The sequence below is a fragment of the Camarhynchus parvulus genome, chromosome 3 (assembly GCF_901933205.1).
Source record: "Camarhynchus parvulus chromosome 3, STF_HiC, whole genome shotgun sequence".
Lineage (NCBI taxonomy): Eukaryota > Metazoa > Chordata > Aves > Passeriformes > Thraupidae > Camarhynchus > Camarhynchus parvulus.
Window position 1 is genome coordinate 7079832 of NC_044573.1, and position 13046 is coordinate 7092877.

General features: G+C 48.5%; 1 protein-coding gene across 1 annotated transcript; it reads right to left on the minus strand.

Annotated features, from left to right (window-relative positions):
- Positions 1–216: 216 nt before the first annotated feature.
- On the minus strand, positions 217–1195 carry MIXL1 (Mix paired-like homeobox). The gene is given in 5 exon segments (XM_030946156.1): positions 217–674; positions 677–776; positions 778–834; positions 909–1132; positions 1135–1195. Coding segments are annotated over 5 exon segments (687 nt in total). The 3' UTR covers positions 217–429.
- Positions 1196–13046: the final 11851 nt, after the last annotated feature.

Here is a 13046-nt window from a genome sequence, read left to right on the forward strand (position 1 = left end):
AAGGTAAGAAACCTTGCCCCCTGCACCAGGTACACCACAAGCAGATCAAAAATGTAAACCTTTATTTTCTTTCTCTTGGTCAAAAAACCCCGAAAGACCACATTTATTTACGACAACCCCCGTCCCCAAAACACAGTGGATTTGGGTTAGCTTTTTAGATAAAGAAGGTTAAATAGATACACTAAACATGATACAAGAAAGCTTTAAATACAGTGTAAAAAGATGCCCTCAGCTGATGGAGCCGACCCGTATCTCTCTTAAATAAATAGGTACAATCAGTTACCAGCGGATAAAGTGCAACAGTGGCAGAGCAGCAGTGAGGTAGCGCGGTGTGTGACTGCTCCCCGCCCGAGCAGCGGGACGGGCTCCGGCGGGAGGGCTTAACCCGTCCGGTTACCCCTGCCGGGGCCGGTCCCGCCGCGGCGGCGCTCACAGGGCGCGGAAAGCGCCGAGCGCGTTCTCCTCCCACTCCGAGCCCGACTCTGAGTAGCCACTGGTGTCCTCGGCGTCCGACACGGGGGAGTACTGCCCGCAGAAGGCGCGGGCCGGCGGGAAGGGGCCGGCGGCGCTCCCCGCGAACGGGCCGGGCTCGGCCCCGCCGGGCTGCCCGGGCGGGAAGCCCTCGAAACCGGGGCCGGGGGGAAAGCCGGCGGCCGGCGGCCACGCGTAGGGGCCGAGCCGTCCTCCGTGCGGGCGGCCGCGGAGAGGGCGCAGCGGGGCCGCTGCGGGGCGCGCAGGGCGGCGAAGCGGGGCGGCGGCGCGGCGGGGCCGGGGCCGGGCCGGGGCGGGCCCCCGCTGGCGGCGGGACTTGGCGCGGCGGTTCTGGAACCACACCTGGGGAGAGAGGGCGGCGGTGAGCGCGGCGCGGCGGCCCCGGCATCGGGCGCGGCACGGCCGGCGCCCCTCACCTGGATGCGGGACTCGGGGATCTGCGTGGCGTCGGCCAGTTTCTCCCGCAGGTAGATGTCGGGGTACATGGTGTCCTGGAAAACCAGCTCCAGCGTCTCCAGCTGCGCCGCCGTGAAGCTCGTCCGCTTCCGACGCTGCGAGGCCGCCGGCGCCCCCTCGGAGGGCGAGGCCGGGGGAAGCGCCCTGAGGGCGGGCGAGGCCGGGCCCGGCCCGCCGCCCCCGCCCACCTGCCCGCGGGGAAGGCGGGCGGCTCCGCCGGGGGCTCCCCGAAGCGCAGCGCGGCCATGGCAGCGGCGAGGAGGGGGCCCGGCCGGCCGGCCGGCCGAGCTTTATAGCCGGGGAGGGGGCTCGGCAGGGGCGGGGGTGCGAGGGGCCGGCCCGGCCCCGCGGGAGGGTGAGCGCCGGGCTCCCCGCAGGGCCCGCGCCCCGGGCTGCCGGTGGGGTGCCCGGCGGGGCGGCCCCTGCCTTGCCCGGCCCAGAGGAGTCAGTGATGCCCTAAGCGTGCCCCACGGGGGTGGGTGATGGCTGGCAGCCCTCGGCTCCCCGCCCGACACATAGACAGCAGGAGGGAGAAGGGAGCAGGCTTTGCATCCGCACACAAAACAGCTGGGTGTTGGGAGTTTGGCACCCCGGAGAGGACCAGAACAGCGGCTGGGTTGTTTCTAATACAACGTCTGGGCTGGTCAGGTTATAGCGTTCATTCACTTATGGAGGTAGATGTTCCCGAGCAGCCGACTGCTTTGGCAAGTAATGGATCGTGCATAGTGTGAGACATAAAGCAAACAGGAGTTATCTCTTCTCGTGCTCCACCTGCAGTGCTTCACTGCCAGCTGTGCGGGTGCTGCAAAGCATCCTGCTGCTGCAAAAACATATTCTTTTTCAGATGCACGTTAAATGCACCTGGAGAGCCATAGCAGAGGCAGACATTGGTGTCATCACCTTTTCCACCACTTGCTAATGCCTTTACACATCACGCTGGCACATCCCGCGTGCTCCTGCCAAAACTGGTTCCCAGACGGAGAGGTGCTGAAACGCTGCCTGCACGCCCCAACAACACCAAGGCACTTAAAATGGTTCGTTCTCATATTACTTTATTTATAGCTGTCTCCCAAGAAAAATTCCTTTGTACAGAAAATCATGTTATGATTGTTAAAAGCTGGTTTTAGAAGTTTTGTTCCTAAAACATTTGTACCTTTGTGCTTTTACATGTGCAGCAGTCCAGATGCTTTCATGACTGAAGTTCCTAGGTTGTTCCCAAAATCACGGGCTGTAGCCTGCAGACAGCAGTCAGACCCATGAGACTTGAACAATGTTCTCAGTTAGCAGTGTAACAAGAGGGCACAGTGGTGAGGAAGGGCACAGGTGAGTGGCGCTCCAGAAAGCACAGACAGCATTATTTAAGGTTTTTAGTGAAAAACTCATTGAATCACTCTGCAGATTGCTTGCAGATTTAGAAGATGCCACAGGTGGCAGCAAAAGAGAATTATTCCAGATTATATTTACACGATGAGTGTTTTATTGTATTTTACATCAAATAATATTCTGTAAAACATAGCAGAGGTTTATTTTCTGAAGGATTTAATCCTGCTTGGAAATTCTGCCGTTATATGAATATAGTTTCTAGGCTTTGGTTAAGGCTGGTGAAGGCTGCCAGACAGAGAGAGCAGATTTTTGAGGGAATGTGTTTTTTCACACACATACATGTGGTTCTCTTTCAGCAGCAGCCCAGGCTTAAGGAGCTGCTGGCACCACAGGCTCTGTTCACCCCTGTCCTGATGCCTTCCCTTTAGCTGAGCATGTGTCAGTCCACACAGCGTGCTCAGGGAATTAACCCAACTTTAATTAACTGCACAGTACCAGTAGTTGGGGTTGGTTGGTTGGGTTTTTTCAATCCAGATCTGGGATTCCTACCTTTGAGTTACCAGTGCCCCCAGGATGGCTGTACGAGTGAGAGAACACTGCCAGATGGAGCAGGAGGGAAATGAGGGGATCCCATCTGGGGTGCTTCTACCTGGATCTGATTCTGAGCTAGCAGAGAACAAAACTGAGACAGGCTGCCCAGGAGCATGGTGGTTTTCAGTGTCAGACTCCCCATTGAGACAGCTGTCAATGTATATTGAACAGATACTCAGGAAAGAGTGAGTACAGGGAGCTAATAGACCTGTTCCCAACTCATAATCTGGAAATGGGCTGACTCTTTGATCTCTGGCTGCTGTGACATCCTTCAGACCAAAAGCCTCCTCGGTTGCCTTGCCCTTTATGGTTCCAGAGGTGTTCCTACAGCTGTCTTGTAACAGCAGCTTCCCTTGGTGAGGAAAAGAACAGTGAGGCTTCCCAGGCCTGAAAACTTTCATTGGGAGACACAGCTGTAACAATTATAGACTTTTAAAAAGTCTATATTGTTACAATGAAAGTAAAATAACTTCCACACCCTACATTTTGTGGCATTCCATGTTGTCCGTGGATGCAGTGTGACCCGTGACTCTGCCCTGTGGAATAGGAAACGCTGTGTGAGTGAATTGTGGGCAAAACCCTTGGTGCAGCCCAGGATTGCACACACAAGCCCTGGCTGTGGGGTTCCCACTCAGACTCCTCATTACCTGGCTGCAGACAGTTGTATTTTCTGTGAGTGGATGAGACTGCTCTGAGCAGGTCAGGCTCTGCTGCCTGTCTGCAGGTGCTGCCTTCTGTTTATTCTAGTCTGCCTCAGTTTCCCTGTCTGGGCTGGCTGGCTATTACCAGCATGTTCACATATCTCGGGGATGAGTTCCTTTCTGCTTACCAGCAAGACCAGAGCACAGGAATTATATTTTCCTTTTTTTATTGCTCAGAGCATCACACACTAATTTTTGTCAGTGGGATCCTCATGGCCACCCTTCTGTATTGGCTTGGTTTGAAACAGATCTAAGATTGAATAAAAGCAAGTGGGACAGTACTGATTGTAAAGGAGTGTGCTGTTAGGTGGACATCAGAATAAGAGGCTTCTGCCTCCTCCCAGGCAAGCAGGATGGCATGAAAGACAGCTCCTTGCTTCCTTTTGGCAGTTCTCTCCCCTCCCAATGCTGGCATACTTCTCCACAACTCCCACAGAGAATCATTCCATGATGTCCCAAAAGCTGTGCCTGTGGGGTAGTGCAGTGTGCCTCCTGCAGCAAGGAAAATGTGCTGTGTCTGGATTCAGTGGAGTTCCCCTTCTCTGACAAGTAGTTTTCCATCCTGCTGTGCCCCTTGTAGGCTGACAAAGAAGTTTTTGATGCCTTGCAGGTGCCAACATCTTCATGGAGTCATACCCAGGTAAGGGCTGGAAGCATTTAGAAGACATTCAGTTTTGTCCTTTCCTGTTTTCAGACTTGCTTTTATTTGTGTCCCACCAAGGTAAAAAGAAGGGTTTTATGACTTCCCTCAAGAAGCAGAAGATGTGACAGAAGTCCAGAAGTGGCTTGCTTTTTGAAATTAAGATGGCAAAAACTGAGAGAGCTGTCTCTAAGGGAAAAGCAGACTGCCTTGTGTTGATATGAAAAATTACAGGCTGCTTCAGAAGCTGTTTACACTGATCTTCACTCTGTCTGTCAGGAGAGAAGCTTCTGGTGCTTTTGTCTGTGCTGGGAGTGTCTCAGCACTGAGGCATCTGTGCCAAGAGGACTCACAACACAAAATGTACCTGTACCTGCAATGAAACAGTTCTAAGCTTCAGCTGGAGAACACGCTCTCACATCACTGCTGCCAGCTCTGAGCATCCAGCAAGGGTAAGACAGGCTGTGAAACACCAAGGTTATGGAGCAGCAGGGGGAGATGGGCCCTGTGGTGAGTTTTCCAGCTAGCTGGCTCTTCAGCCTTCTGCATGCCAAGCTGGAGAGGTTTTCTCAGGCTCTTGGTGCTACAAAGTCATCTTTTAAATGTGCAGTTGAAGATCCTGCTCTATGTGACTTGAGGAGCTGGAGCTTGGGAAGCATCCCAGAATGCAGTGTGACGTGCAGTCATGGCTTTGCTGACAAGACAAACACACCCCTTGAAATAACCAACATGTGAGCAGTTCTGCTGCTCGGTCCTGGAGGGAATGGGACACCTGGGGATTTGCCATGCAGTGATTTGTAACCAGCTGTGCAGCCTTGGCTGTGTTCAAACTCCTCTGGCTTGTCAGATGTCACATCACCCTGTTCCTTCTGGGACTCTGCAGGGACACAGTTTGTGCACAGTCTTTTGTCATTCCAACAAGGTTTATTGGTTTTTTTCTTTTTGGTGACTGTCTTCAACATGAATTCTCTGGTCACTAAACCCGAGACTGAGGTTTTTAGAAGTGGAGATTTAGCAGTCTCTTGTCAACCTGAGTAAATTTGCAATGATTTGGTATTTTGGAGATCTCAATTTCTACATCAGTTTTAATTGAAATTGGCCAAAAAGCTCAAATCTCATCACAGAATCATAGAAAGGTTTGGGTTGGAAAGGACCTTAAAAAATCATCTAGTTCCAAAGTCACAGCCATGGGCAGGGACACCTTCCACCAGACCAGGTTAATCAGAGCCCCATCCAACCTGGCCTTGAGCACTTCCAGGATGGGGCAACCACAATTTCTCTGGGTAACCTGTGCCAGGGCCTCACCATCCTCACAGTGAAGAATTTCTTCCTAATACTTAATCTAAACCTCAAATCTCCGTTTGAAGCCATTCACCCTTGTCCTGTTATGACATGCCCTTGCAAAAAGTCCCTTTCCTTTTATTAGGACACTGACCAAAAAAAAAGGGACAGTGGTCACACAAACCTGATTTCATTAATTTAGAGAAAGTTTAAGAAAAAATAAAAGCATGTTTTTGCTGTTAAGACTTAAGTTTAAGTATCCCTGGATAGCTTGTCTCTGAAGAAGCAATCTCTGGATAATTATCCTACAAATTAACTTAATCGTAGTCCAGACACATTTTTATGGTTGCATATATAACTGCATTTGCTCCAGAGTTTCTGCTGGCAGGAAAATACCATATAATTTCCAGCTTCTCTAGCAGGGCCCTGATAGCAAAAATTGTTAATGCATGCTAGGCTTAGGTTTTGAGGTTTTTTCATTCTGCCTAAGAGGAAATCTTTATATGAATACTTAATTTCCCTTTGATTGCTTCTAGTCATTGTGACAAAGCTCTTTACAACCTCGAAATGCTTTTAGAGGTTTATCAGGTCTTCCCAATGTACAAAGACAAGATCTATATATTGAGGCCCATCCAGGCTTTTAGGTGGAGTTCTGAGATCTTACAATGATGTCATGTTTTTAATTTAGAGTTGTCATTTTTCTAGTCCGCACAGCTTTAACAAGGAAGTGCTTGAGCAGGGTGGGCTGTGTGTAGTCCTCACTCTGACATGGTTTGCAGATGCCTCGAAATAAATTCTTGGAAGGCCTAAGCTGCCTGTCCATTGTGGATATTCAGCTGTGTCCCTGCCAGAGTCCTGTGCAGGGAAGAAGGGGCTTGCCTTGCTGCTTAGCCCAGGGAGGGTGTTCAGCTCCAGCTGGGACACGGTGAGGGGGACACAGCCAGGTCAGAAATGGGACTTGGCCATGCTCCAGGCTGTCCCAGTGGGTGTCCAGGTGCCTGAGCACTGGGGAGTGAAAGGGAGGTGGTGCTGGCGCAGTGTCCTGAGTGTGACCTTGACCAAGGGGCTGAACCCCTTTCAGCACTTTTGAATGGTACAAAAGGTACATTGGGCACATCCCCAGAGCGATGGAGAGCCAGAACAATGTCAGAGCCTGGTGATAGCAATCCCCAGCACAGGTTATTTCAGATCACCAGGCTTGCCCAGCAACTCTGTGCACAGACAGAGAGTTAAAATAAATGCAATGTGACCAGAGGTTATGTTCTCTCTGAAAGATGCCTGCCTCGCTTGGCTCACACCTGATGACCTCTATATGTGCACAATCTATTTTCCTTTGAAAATTCAGCTGAGTCCCCTTGGTTTTGGCCATGAGGAACTAATAGTGTGTTGTGACTTCAGCCCTGTGCTTAGGAGGGGGATGTGACTTGGTGGGGTGAGCCATTTCCTGAGAGGTGTGAGACGTGACTTCAAGACCTGCTGGTGCCATTCGTGTATTGTGCTCCGAGGAGTTGATAAGAGCTTCAGACACACAGAGAGCCTTGGAGGAAGCCGTGGTGGAGGCGGGGAGGCGCAAAAACCCGGCAAATGCATATGAAAAGATCAAGGGGCTGTATTTGCTAAATCCCAGCAGCAACAGATCTGGGGCAAGATGCCCAGGTTCAGAGAGCACCCAGACACAGCAACAGGGCAAAAGCAGAGTATGTCTGATGGCTGGCAGCTGGCTCCCTACCATCGGAGGGAGAGGAAGATTCAGGATTTGGGAGTGGAAGGGAGATAAGAGCAAATGGTGGGGGTGGGAAGAGGGAAAGGGCAATAGGGAGGAAGCTACCTGGAGATAGGAGGGCTGGTTGAAAGAGCATGGGATGTTTAGAGTTGAATTTAAATATACTTAAACCTCAGCTTAACTTTGGGTTTTAAGATACCCTGAGAGTGGCAGGGTGCATGTACCTGACCCTCACTGATGCTTCTGCAGTGAGGGGACAGTCCCACCAGCAAACCCTACGCATAAACAAATTCTTGTTGCAATTTCTCAGTGTGCCTTCTCTGATTTTACATTTATATTTAAATTGTGAGAGAACCTAAAGCTTCTATTTAATAGAATTTACTGTATTGCTTTGCTTACTCATATGCTCTGAACAAGGTCATTCCCAACTTTTAGAGATATTTTCCTTGATGAAGATTTGCTGAGAACTGTTGGTGCAGGTGGTTCTGTATACAAAATAACGGTGTTATCCAAACTCCTAAGAATGTTCAATTAATTTACTGTGAAAGCAAAGGAATATATTTGCAGATGAAGAAAAGAAGAAAGAAGATAAGAACAGAAGAGCTAAGGAAAAAACCAGGACTGTGTTTTCCTCTTTTTCATTCAGCACCTACTTAGGAGAGGCAGCCTGCCAGGGTGCAGCCAGAATATACACACAGAGTAGGGCAGGCAGGGTATGGATAGCAAAGAGGCCACATTCTCCTCTAACAGCACTGGATAACAGCTTGAAAAACTCCAAACAGTGCCCTCTCTTCCCTTTTCAGGCTCCTTAGCCTTAGCAAGCAGTGTTAGGGCATTGTTTTCTACCTTTTCTTGGCAGGCTCTTAAACCCTTATCATCGTCCCCTGCATGTGGTAAGCTCTTCCTTCTACTCCAACTTAACAAATGAGTCACAAGAGTCTCTGCTTCTGTCTTGTTTGGTATCTGAGAGCATCAGCTGCTTCAATTAATGGATTTTTATGTAAATGTTTGTTTGTTTGTTTGTTTGTTTGTTGCAGCTCCTGTCTCGTGGTTATTGAGAAAAGGATCCAAACGTGAATCAAGTTTTGCTCCAATGGTTCAAAACCAGAAGGCAATACACCAGAACCAGAACCAGGCAATTCACCAGAACCAGAACAGTCCTGGTATGATTGGATGCCTGTTACAATATGAACACAAACCCATGATCTTTCTCTGCCCTTGGCTGCCCTGGTGCTATTAAAATCCACCAAGTTTTCCCTCCCTGAGTAGGACTGCCTGGTGAATCCTTCATCTGGCTTCCCTGTGCTTCCCTGCTGCTTCTCAGTCATGTGCCAAGGTCAGTGCTCTGGCTTCAGTCTAATCATCATTCTAAATGTTTCCACCCTCTTTTCTGATCAGTTTTGGAGATGGGGGACTTTTAGTCTCACATATCATAACACAACAAAACCATTTTGGTTTTGCTCTTGCATTTTTTTTCTGGGCTCTTTAATTTCAAAGGTTTTCAAGCCTCTGTAAAGTTTGGCAGATTTTCAGGTTTAACATGTGGATGGAACATGGTAAGTTTCACCTGAGCTGGGGTTTTGCAGTTGATCATTAAATCAGCAGTACCACATGATCATAGCTGGGGAGTGCAGTGGTTACTATGCCATTTGATAAAGTCATTCTCTTCTGTGCATGAATTGACTCATATTTCTTTGCTATTTAAAGTCAAATTAAAGAGAAGTGCCACGCAGCACACTCGGTAGGCATTATTTCTGTGTGTTATCCTGACTTGTGTGAGCCCACAGCACAATTTTCTGGTGCCTGACTCACAGAGAAGCTCCATGAATTTGCACAGATCAGTATCTCCATCCTCCTCCCCCACTATCCTGTCCCCCTGCCTCAGCTATCCCAGATAATTTGTCCAACAGAGTCCTGTGTGTTGGATCACTCCTCTGGCAAAGGCGCTCTCATGTCCCTGCCTCCAGCCTGCACCACTGCCCCCCTGGGCTGCCCTGCTCCTTCTCTCACTCCCATTTTACATGACAGCTGGTTTTCTTCCCCTTTTATTCAAGCTCAACTCCTCTGCTTTTATTTCTGGCAGAGTTACTTTTCTATCTGAGTTTGGCTCTGTTTGCCAAGGCTGCACCCTTGTCACCTCCTTATTCTGATCCTCTCCTTTGTTGACTAAAGGTCTTCCTCTCCTTCCTTTTATTGGTACTTTTATCTCTTTCTCCATTATCTTTTAGTCCCCTTGATTCTTACCCCTCTCTTTTGCATATGACCCAGCTTGTTTTACATGTTACTTGGAGGATTTAAGACTTTTCTCCTTGACAGCTTTTCTTCCCTGCCCCTGGAAGGCTCTCTGTGCTGCTGGACACATGGCAAAGAGCAAATGCATTTATTGCTGCAGATGGGACAACTGCAATCGAAGGTGGAGAGTGACTCCGGGCTGGGGTGATCTCAGTAGATCTCTACTGCCATCTTAGTCATCCCCCACATCTTTACAAGACCACGTTTTTCCTCTTTTGCAGTCACATCTTTGCAGCTGGGATACCTCTCACCTAAGGTATTTGAGGTAAGAGAAAGTTTAAAGGAATGCTGAGGGTTTGCTGCAGGTCTGAGTGATCAAAAAAGGGTGCAGCAGTGTCACAGTGTAGGTTTCTATTTGCAGTTCCACTGCTGCTGGCCTCTTGTGTCACTCACTGGCAGTGTCTGAAATATGGCTGTAGACAAAATGTTTATGACAGTGGCTGGAGATTGCAAAGCTGGGCAGGATATCACATCTATCACAACATCACCTGGGTGTTTTACATCGTGTGTGTCTTGGTCAGTGCCAGCGTAGCAATGTTCATGGTTTTCTGGCATTTCAAAAACACTTTATTTCTCTCAAATTTTGCCAGGATAAGGGCAGAAGTGAGAAGATAATGAGTTTCCTTTGATTAATCACATTTGGTTAAGCTCTCCTTCCTCTGTGCTTTGTATTTTTACCAACTACTGCAGCAAGAGTCCCAGCATGTACAAAGCAGTTCAGGATAAACAGGGAACCTGCTGCCACTAAAAATCCTGACAGACCAAGGACTGATCCTACCTGCCCACAGAGCTTGATTTTGCATCTCTTCAGCCAAATGGTGATCTTCCCTCTGGCTGCATGGAGCAGACTCCTGCTTTAGGGACCAGGATAATTCCTAAGAGCCACACAGGTGCCCAACCAAGCAAACCCCCCCTGCATGTTGCACTCTTCCCTCATCTACTCGACCTGACCTCCTTTATTCCAAACAAGTTTTTGCATTTCAGATTTCCACAGCAGCAAGCTGCCATTAACAGTGTATGACCAAGTCTGGGCTGTCCAAACACACCCATCAAATGCCACTGTCACTGCCTGTGACCCCATTGCTGAAGAGCAGGTGCATGGCACACTGGCCAAGACACACAGAGCTGTTCCTAGAAGATGCCTGTTCCAGAGCTGGATTGGTGCCTGCTTCCTGCTCTCCAGGCCTTTATGTAATCTTTTAGCAGTGCAGCTTCACCAGGTCCCTTTGTCTTTGTCTAACCAAAGTGCAAAAGTTGTTTTCAGGTGGGAATTTTACTTAGGACTATGTAAAATGTGTAGACACAAAGTGCTGCAAAAGACCAGGTCATTCATTCCAAGTCTGAGTGAATTCTTTCCCTGTCCACACTTCCAGAGCCGCTTCTCAAACTCTGGCTCATGTTTTCAGCAGCTGGAGAAACCATCGACCACATCACACAAAACTAAAGACTTATTCACTTTTTTTTTTTTCCCCCACAACAAAAGGAGAGCCACTCCTGTGAAATCCTCTCCAGATCTCTGGGTCCAGGTTGCTGGTTTTCTCCATACAGGCATGTAAAGATCATGAATTGTGAAAAAAGGAGTGATGAAGTGCTCTTTGGAGCACTTGCAGAATAGCCATAGTTTAGATAATGGCAATTTTTCTTTCTCTGGGTGGAGTTTGAGCCATTTGGGAAGTTGATCATTGAACATTGATATGAACAGGAAGGGGAGCATAACATAAAGAGGACAGCAACAACCCTGAGGCTGGGAGATTTGTGTGGCTGCTGGTGTCATATGCTGAAGCAGAAATTGGTTTGACATTTTGGAAGGGGAAGGCAGTGCTGGTCAGTCCTGGCTGCTGTGCTGGGTACATGCTGATTCAATATCTCTGAGGATAATGCATTTTGCAGCAGAGAGGAGGCTTGTGTCTGTGCAGTTCTCAGGAGGAATTGTGCCATCACACCCCAGAAACAGCAAACAGTGCCAAGTTGTGAAAGGGCTTGTGTCAGTAAGTCTCACCTGTGATGTTTTTGGCAGGCCATCTAACCAACACCCAGGGAAGGCTCACAGGCTGGTGATGCACTGTCTCCTCACATTTTGCACTCTTTGCTGGTGAAGGTAGGCTGGATATCCCTGCCTTGGCCCCTTAGAGGGACTTCTGGCCAGGACAGTGGTCCCTGTAAGATGAAACAGAAGTCAGGCAAAGAGTAAGATATTGACATTTGCCCATGAGGTCATGTAGGATCCCAGAAAAAACCATTGCTGGAAACCAAAGAGTCCTCAGTCACAGACTCAGAGAGGAGGTGCAGTGTGTGTAAAGCTGTGAAAGTACCCCAGGAAACCCAGACCATTCACATGGAGTATGTCCAGCTATAGACTAGTAGATACTCAGACACACACAAGGACAGCGTGGATTTAGACATTTTGGGGGCTAGACTTGAGTCCTGGACAAGCTTCAGCTTTGTTTCAACTAACTCAGCTTTGTTATTTTCTTAACAGTGAGTAAAGTGCAGAGCTCTCTCCCAAAAGCTCTGGAAGCTGCTGGTCCAGTTCAGAAAGGGGGCTGGGTGTGTGATGATCCTCTCCAATGATTTTTACTGCACAGTAGCTTTTAGCCAGGTTCCAGCAGCATCCTGGTGGCACCAGTGGTAACAGTGTTAAAGCATTTGGCCTCTTTTGGTTTGGACACTCATCCATGAGGCACTAAGAGAGCTACCTACAGTGAGCTATTATAGCTGCTGGTCACTGCTGACCTGGCCCACATCTGATTGCTGATCCTAAGAGGTTTCGCTCTGTCATCTTCTCCAGAGGTTTCTGCTCTTCCTGGATAAAAATATTCAAGGGCATTTCTAATGGGTGCAGATAAAAACAAGCAAACACATCCCCAGGCTTTTACTTCTGTGCTGGTGTTGCATTGCTTCCTGTGACCCTCTCTCCTCCCAGCAATGCCTAGATTTCACATTGCATAGGCTGGGTGGAATATATTTTAGAACAAGACTCTATTTAGCTGTGATGTCAACTGCAGCCAACTATAAAAAGCTCAGTAATGCTCTTTGAAAGTGTAACAGCTGCTGCTCTACACAGTCCCTGGTGTATTACAAGTCCGCCCTACTTCATGTTCACACAACCAAAATAAAATACAATAGCAATCATTAAATAGTTCAAGGAATTTGGGACATAATCTCCCCAGAAACCAGGAGGAATTCAAGGTTAGACAAACTGAGTAATTTTGCACGGTTTGTTAACAGAAAGGGAATCTGCAAAATTGACTTTTACCTCCCATTGACTATGTGCTATCAATGATCCCTACACAGTGACAGCAGAGCAGCAAACCTTCCTTTGGGCTGCTCTGCTGGGTGTTGTTCACACACACAAACTGAGCATTTTCATCCTTAACTGGATTTGGTCATGTATATTTAGAAAAACACTGATCAGGCCAAAATTTCCCATAAAAGCAGGAAAGGAAACAGTTGAACGAAATGTTTTTTATTAATCTAGATGAACAGACAGAAGTGAATGACTGCATACCCTCACAGTACTGGAGAGGTGGTTTTGGCTGGGTCTCTG